We start from the raw sequence: 8,190 nt of genomic DNA on the forward strand, positions 1-8,190 counted from the left end.
AGGGGGTCAGAATACACCAGCCTGGTCTGTATTACTGCAGTGCCTGCAGCTGAATTTCAGGGGGACAGGGGGTCAGAATACACCAGCCTGGTCTGAATTATTGCAGTGCCCGCAGCTGAATTTCAGGGGGACGGGGGGAGGTCAGAATACACCAGCCTGGTCTGTATTACTGCAGTGCCTGCAGCTGAATTTCAGGGGGAAGGGGGTCAGAATACACCAGCCTGGTCTGTATTACTGCAGTGCCTGAAGCTGAATTTCAGGGGACAGGGGGTCAGAATACACCAGCCTGGTCTGTATTATTGCAGTACCTGCAGCTGAATTTCAGGGGAAAGGGGGTCAGAATACACCAGCCTGGTCTGTATTACTGCAGTGCCTGCAGCTGAATTTCAGGGGGACGGGGGGGAGGGGTCAGAATACACCAGCCTGGTCTGTATTATTGCAGTACCTGCAGCTGAATTTCAGGGGGACGGGGGGGTCAGAATACACCAGCCTGGTCTGTATTATTGCAGTGCCTGCAGCTGAATTTCAGGGGGAGGGGGATCAATATAATGAGCGGCTAAAGGAGGCTAAGTATTTGTTCAGTTGTAATTCCTTGGTGGAGGGATGTGGCATTGGATTTGAGGCTTATGGAACAGCTGCTTCTCCGGACAGGGCATTGGAACTAGGAAGGAATCAACAAGGGCAAAGGCAGTCTTGGCTGTGGAGGGGATGGGGAGTCACCACGTTAAAGGGAGGCTTAGGGGCTGGAGAGATGGCTCAGGGGTTAAGAGCACCTGGTAGGCAGGGGATCCAGCTCCCTCGTCTGCCCTACATACACGCACTAAAATTTAAAAACAAAATTTGAAAGGGGAGCCTGAGAGGTAAATCCAGGAGTAGGTGCTCAGGGTCTGAAGGTAGGAATCCTGTTGGAAGGCTATGCTGCTGTGCCAGGGGCCAGGAATGGTTTGAGCCCCGGGAACAAGCTGGCCTGGGTGTTTGGGGACTAGAACGTTTATTCAGTGTACAGTTCTCCTATTATTCATTTAGCAGACACTGATTGATGGCAAGTGGTGCCAGCCTCATAACCCTGGATGATGGGTGGAACCTTCTCATCTTAATTAGCTATCACTATTTGGGATTAAAGGTGTGCAGCATGTCCACATTCCAGCCGGATCACACAGACTTAGGACTTCAGATGTTATCCCTTGCCAGGGCAGCCATGTGGGTGGATTAAAATTCCTCTATAATTTTGACCACCACAAAACCTATATACACATGCACATACACAAACACATATAAATAAAAATAATTGAGTCTTTTTTTTTAAATCTTTCAACCTGAGTTGGTTGTAGCTGTTCAGTTACTAAGAAAGTTGGAACAGCTTTCTCCATGAGTTTCTCTCCAGCAGTTTTTGTCTTATCTGTGAAATGAATCATATCTGACTTAAAAATACTACTGACACTTTTACTAGAAGGGCGTAGCAATATCTGGTGGGATTTCCATTGTTTAATAATTTGTTCCTCGGGGCTGGAGAGATAACTCAGCAGATAAGAGCACTGACTGTTCTTCCAGAGGTCCTGAGTTCAAGTCCCAGCAACCACGTGGTGGTTCACAACCATCTGTAACGGGATCTTATGCCCTCTTCTGGTGTGTCTGAAGACAGCAACAGTGAACTCATATACATAATACATAAATCTTTTAAAAAAATTTTTTCAAAAAAAAAATTATATGTTCCTCAACATGGTGGCACTGGCCGTCTGGAGTGGTTTGGGCTCTCTGAGAGTCACTGTAGCATGGTGACCACTACCTCTGTGGCAAGCGTGGCTTTTCTGGTGCTTCTGAGACTCTCTGTGTTAAGGGTATGGTGACTACAGAGCAAGCAAGAGCAAGCTTCTCCCACACAGGACATGCGTCCCGTGGCTGCTCTAAGGACTGTCAGTCACTGTGATGAAGAGGAGAGAGATGACTTTGTCCGATGCACACCTGACCAGACATTTGCTCCATTTCGTAATGGAGTAGAGAAAGCTGTGGGCAGGGAGGTGAGAGGCTGGTGTCAGGCACTGATGCTCGGCAGTCATTATTTTCACGGACTTTACCTTGTTGCTTGTCAGATGAACAAATGATGGACTGGGCTGACTTTATTTTTTTTTTCTTTTTTAATTTAAAGATTTATTTATTTATTTATTTATTTTGGCTTTTGGTTTTTGAGACAGGGTTTCTATGTGGTGCTGGCTATCCTGGAACTCACTCTATAGACCAGGCTGGCCTTGAACTCAGAAATCCACCTGCCTCTCCCTCCCAAGTGCTAGTATTAAAGGCCTGTGCCACCACTGCCCGGCGATTTATTTATTGTATGTAAGTACACTGTAGCTGTCTTCCGACCCTCCAGAAGAGGGCGTCAGATCTTATTTGTGGTTGCTGGGATTTGAACTCAGGACCTTTGGAAGAGCAGTCAGTGCTCTTAACCGCTGAGCCATCTCTCCAGCCCCCTGAAGCACTTTAAAATCCTAGGATTTGGAATTACCATCGGGGCTGAGAAGAAACCCAGGCAGCCACTGCTTTACCCACCCTTTTGAGTGTGAACATGCCTGCTCATCTTCTACCGGAGCTCTTGCAGACTCCCTGTGTAACGCTCTCCGGTTTAAATGGAATGCCACTGTTACTCTGCTGTGCATGTCCCAGATGAGCAATTTAAGTTTTTCAAAAAAAAATGTGAAGAATGTTTAAGTACAGAAAACTTGATAGTGTGTGTGTGTGTGTGTGTGTGTGTGTGTGTGTGTGTGTGTGTGTTGAACCTAGTTTAGAATGAAGCTCCTTGACCTTTATACCCTTTGAGGCTTTGCTCACAGAGTTTGGAGCCACCATGCTACCTCCGCCAGGGATGGCTGGTCCTCATGTTTGTCATTGTAACTGGTCCTGGCTACTTCCACCAGCTGAGCTCATTTGATTTCCATGTTAGCTTATGTGGAAGTGACAGTCACACAGGTCCTCTGATGGCCTAGATGGCCGGGGTCTCGTCCTCCACTGAGAATGCACTAGGAAATGCCATCTTTCCTCAGGACAGTCGGCTCCTACCGCAGGCTTCGAACTTAAGCATTAGCCACTGCTCAAAGGACAGAAGGTGTCTCTCAGGAACAGCTCTCTTTCACCCCTGACTAACAGCATCTGCTGATTCTCCATTCTGTTCTCCGTTCTGGCCTGGGTTGGCTCTATGGACTGGCCCAGGCAGCTGAACAGCTTAACTACTGTCTAAGGCCTGAATATACTGGGTACCTAAGTACCAGGGTCTGGGTGAGCGGGTTGCTCATCGGAGACAGATGTAGCTGCTCATTGAGAATGGTACTTCATCTAGCACCTTGGTAAAACCAGAGCTTCAGGGCAGGTGAGGTTTCATTTGGCTGCCTGTCCTGCTCACTGTCAGAATTCTGGGCCTTTCCTAAGAGAAGGCCCACCTTTCTGTCTGATTTTAACAGTAACAAAGAGCAGGACCATCTCTAGCCCTTCAGGATCCCAAAATCCTTAAACGTTGTAGGGAGGAAAAAAGGCTTTCTTAATTCACTGTTTAACTCTGGATAACCATGACAGTGTTTTCTGTTTGCAATACGTTTGATGAAGGCTCTTGTCTAAAATAGTCTTTCTTGAGATCTAACAATTGACATCTTCCACCATAGACTCCTGGCTGGATGGAGCTTATAATCTATTAAAGTAAAAGGTGTACCCATCACAGGCTTTTTGTGGGTCTCTTGGATGACTCATGCACTGTGCCCCCAGCAGGAAGATGGGAACAGTGTTATCAGCTATGTGATAAGCCATTAGTCCAGGATGACACTTTCCTGCCTCTCAGATGGGCACCTGATGGATCCATACGAGCACTCCATTTTCCTGTCCATTAAGGTTTCCAAAAATGCCCACAGTGGACACCCAGAAAGAATAGATGCAGATAAAGGAGAGATGTTTGAGGTGACCTTGATTTGTATGTTTAGGCATGCTTCTAGGCTTATGGCACCTTGGGAAAGGGTGTAGTCATGGCTAGAAGTTGTATAGAAGAGCGAGAGGAAAAGACCAAAGTCCTCACTGATGACTCTTGAAAAGGAGAGTCAGAAGAGGCAGGAGGGAGGAGACAGATAAACTGTGAGTATAGGTCACACTTCCGTAAGGTCGGTCGGAAGGAAGCCAAAGATGGAAAGTCAGCTCGTAGAGCAAGCACGGTCATACAGAAGGCTTTGTTTTGTTTTATGGGATAAGAGATACTTTAAGTCTATTTACATGCCCAGGAAAGGGCGAGAATTCCAAAGCCTAAGTGGGGATCGGAAGTCGGCTGTAGTGAAGGGGGAGGGAAGGAACGAAGAAGGCAAGACCCAGTGATCTTTCTTGCTATGGGGCAGCAGAGGCGGAGTGGGCTTGGAGAAGGTCTTTTGAGAACTTCAGAGAGATGGCTTCTGAAAAGGTGGGTGGGATACAGAAGGAAAGGGGAATGCCCGTGCAGGGCGGTGCGACTGGAAGAGAGTAGAAAAATCAGAAGCAGCTGCTCCAGAGCCCACTTGGGTAGGGGTGGGAGTAAGGAGACATTTAGGAAGGACACATGAAAAGAGACACAAGGAATTCACACGGAAATGGGAGGGTCGTCGTAGCCTAGATAGCTCATTTATGCTGTGGTGACTAGCATTGCCTGGATCTGGCTCCTTGGGCAAAGAGAAGCCAATGGGTTGAGATTAGAGTTAAAGGGGTTCAGGAACTAGTTGCAGTCACAGGGTTGACCAAGAGTCCCAAACTGGGCAAGAAAAATAAAGGCAAGGAAAGCTGGCAGTTAAGACAGCACAGAGGATTAAATGTCCTAAGAGCTTTAGAAGTGATGGAGGTCAGTAAGGAGCATCCCAGAAATGTACAGAGTCTGCAGGTCTAGCTACAGAGTCCATGCCCTTGAAACATGAAACCACAGGTACAGACTCAATGCAGAGCATAGTGGGGTTTGTGAAAGTAGGAGTCTGTTGGCTTCTCCTGACCTAGCAAAGTGGCCGCAAAAAGAAGCCAATGTATGATGGATGGAAATGCCTACATTCTTCTATTGCTTTGGTTTGGTTTTTTGTTTGTATTTTTGTTTGTACTGTGGGTGTTTTATTTATATGTATGTCTCTACCATGTGTATGCCTGGTGCCCTCAGAGGCCAGAACTGGTTACCAGATCTTCTGGAAATGGAATTACAGATCTTTGTGAGCTACCATGTGGGTGCTGGGAATTGAACCTAGGTTCTCTGGAAGAGCATGGAGCCATCTCTCCAGCCCTGACTACTTTTAATGACAATTTCCAAAATGCTGACAGGGCCGTTATCAGTAGAAAAGGAGCAGTGTGTGTAATTGCTTGCTCCTTGTGGCTTGCTGAGCCTTTCTTCTACCATCCTGGACCACCCAACCCAGCAGCAGCCCCTCCCACACAGTGATTAATTTAGAAAACACACTACAGACTTGCCTACAATCTGATGGTGGCATTTTTAAGTTGGGGTTCCTCTTCCCAGATGACCCTAACCTTTGTCAAGTTGGAGAAAAAAATCCAACCAAGACAGCCACGCCCAGAACCCCTGTCCCTGAAGTCCATCCATTCTGCCTACTCACCCCTCCCTGATTCCCTGATCCCTGCTCTTGCTTCTAAGGGTTTTGGGGCAGCTTTCTGATGCAGAGCCCTACCCTAAAAAGCCTCTGGTGCAGTGTAACTCCAATCTAAGAGCGGAGGAGCTCAGCGCCCTCCTTTGTGACCAAGGTCAGCAGGATGCTTCAAGCCAGCTGAGCCAGGCCCCTTCCCAGTGCCACATGCAGCAAAAATACCATGTTTGCTCAAAGAAGCTATTTACAGCGAGTGGTCTGCTTATCTGCTGTTTGTAGCTTATCTCTTAGTCTGTGACTTTTCACTGCAGCCGTTCAGTGTTCCCTTCCTTATCCTTTTCTTTCAGTCCTCTATCCCAAAAGCAATGGATATGGAAATGTTGACTGAACCTGCCCTAGATGTCCCCGATTTAGAAGAGGTTTCTGAGCCTTAATTACCAACACTGAGAAAATGGCTTTGTTTAGCCAAGAATAATAGAATTCCATGATGTCCCTCGGCAGCTCTCTGAGCTAATGCTTTTTGTTCTCACTAAAAAAAATTTTTTTGATAGTCAAACGCAGAAGAATGAAGACATATTGAGTGTCTTGACCTTCAGAGAGGAAGTTGGACGGGAAATTTGTCTTTAAGACAAGATGTCCCCTTAGATTAAATTGATTGGCAGAGTCTGGCTTCCCAGCATGAGGCAGTGAGCAGCAGAGCTGCATGCCCGTTCTCCTCCGTGGCTTCATGATGGGTACATTGGGTAATTAAGAACTGAGGGTAAGGAAGATGAACAACATGTCCTGGAGCACCTAGCTAGTGGCGGGTTGTGAGTTCAGGCTCCTCTCCCAGTTCCTACAGCCGTGTCCTCTGCTCTCAACCATCTCTGAAATGAAAACGTGCCTCACCACCTTGCAAGCCCTGCAGCAGTACTAGATTTTTTACCCTGCTGCTGTGCGTGGTGGATAGAGAATTTGGCAACTTTTTGTTTTCGCTTCTAAAACTGTGCACCTTTTCTACATCGCGCTGTACATAACTTAGGATTCTGCTTTCCTTGTTGTAGGTTTTCTACCCTAGCAAGGATGGCACGAAGATTCCCATGTTTATTGTGCATAAAAAAGGCATAAAGCTGGATGGCTCACACCCTGCTTTCTTATATGGCTACGGGGGCTTCAACATCTCCATCACACCCAACTACAGGTAAGCACGAGACACTTGACCTGGGTGTGATCTGCACATAGTGGAGATCTGCTAAATCACATGTTTCTTGCTTGGTGGAATTTGAGAGAGGGGCAGGACTTTAGATAACTACTTTAATTTTTAATTAGGAACTGCAGAACCTTTACAAGCCAATTTTACTATCATTATTTGATGCCCTCAGCAGGATAGGTTGTTGGAGAAGTAGCTGTGGAGTCTACAGCTGTTACACAGTACAGCTGTATAGCCGTTACATGGTTATTAGAGACAACCCCCCCTTCTCAGTCTTAAGGAGACTCTCCTGTCCTGTCTCCGTTGGCAGCATATCACCACCCTCTGCATCTCTTCAGAGAAATACATTCATATCTAATGATTGTATTTTCTCAGCAGTGGCCTAAAATAACATTGTAGTAATATTTAGTCATAAATACATTTTCTGAACACTCTAATGCCTCATGCATTTTAAACTGTTCTGTGATTATTTTCTAGGTAACAAATGCTTATACTTGCATTGCTATTATTTGTATAAATAGCTCCTGTCAGTTTTTGTGTAATCTCAATATCCCATTCCTAGTACAAAATAGGATTTGCTTTGAGTATTTTTAATAAAAGGATTTCATAGTTGAAGCCTCAGCATTAAGCTTACTTTGGAATAGCACTCCTTTGAAATCTGATCCACAGATTCACCCCAGATCTTTTCTATTTGTGAAGAGATTTGTGGACTGTGACTGGGACAAACTAATTCATATTCATCCACCTGCTGTCCTGAACATCACTTACTACACGAAAGCTGTTGCCTTGTTTTGGACATTCAATAACAGCAACTGCTCATTACTTTACATTTAATGAAGCCCATGCCCTCAAAATCCTTATAGGTATGTGAATCATGCAAGAATGGCCTAAGTCACATCTCTAATTCCAGCCTAACTGCTGAGTTTTCTAGGAGAGCCTCAAGATTTACCACTTAATGGACACTTACTCATTCTATTTACAGCTGTTACCCAACTAACTCTCTCAGGGTGTAAATGAGGTGTCAAGAATTGAGGATGCTGGAACTTGGAGAAAAAGTTCCTGTCAAACTAGAGCACTGCAGTATTTCTTTGTATGCTTTTCTCTTCCTTCATTTTAAAAAACAAAACCAAATTTTATTAAGGTATAGTATGCACAGAGACACTTGCTTTATGTAGGATGTAGTTATACATTTTTACAATTACATACTGGACTCTAATCCTCATCACGGTAAGATGTAGAGCAGTTTTATCACACACAAATCCAAACAAAAAAATAAACCAAATACCCCCCCCCAACTCTTCAAGTCCATTTGTAGTCAATCCGTACACTCTCTCTTTCCCAGACAACAATAGCTGATGATACCCTTTCCGTCTTTCTTTGCTGTTTTGATCTGTCTATTGCTAGAATGCCTCATTAATAGAACCA

General features: G+C 45.4%; 1 protein-coding gene across 1 annotated transcript in view; it reads left to right on the forward strand.

The window, feature by feature from the left end:
• Prep (prolyl endopeptidase) overlaps positions 1–8,190 on the forward strand; it is a 91,802-nt gene that overhangs the window by 73,437 nt on the left and 10,175 nt on the right. The window contains exon 11 of the mRNA XM_021204308.2: positions 6,620–6,756. Within this exon, the coding sequence (XP_021059967.1) occupies positions 6,620–6,756 (137 nt within the window). The remainder of the gene's footprint in view (positions 1–6,619; positions 6,757–8,190) is intronic.

Source organism: Mus pahari, chromosome 9, assembly GCF_900095145.1.
Source record: "Mus pahari chromosome 9, PAHARI_EIJ_v1.1, whole genome shotgun sequence".
Taxonomy (NCBI): Eukaryota; Metazoa; Chordata; class Mammalia; order Rodentia; family Muridae; genus Mus; species Mus pahari.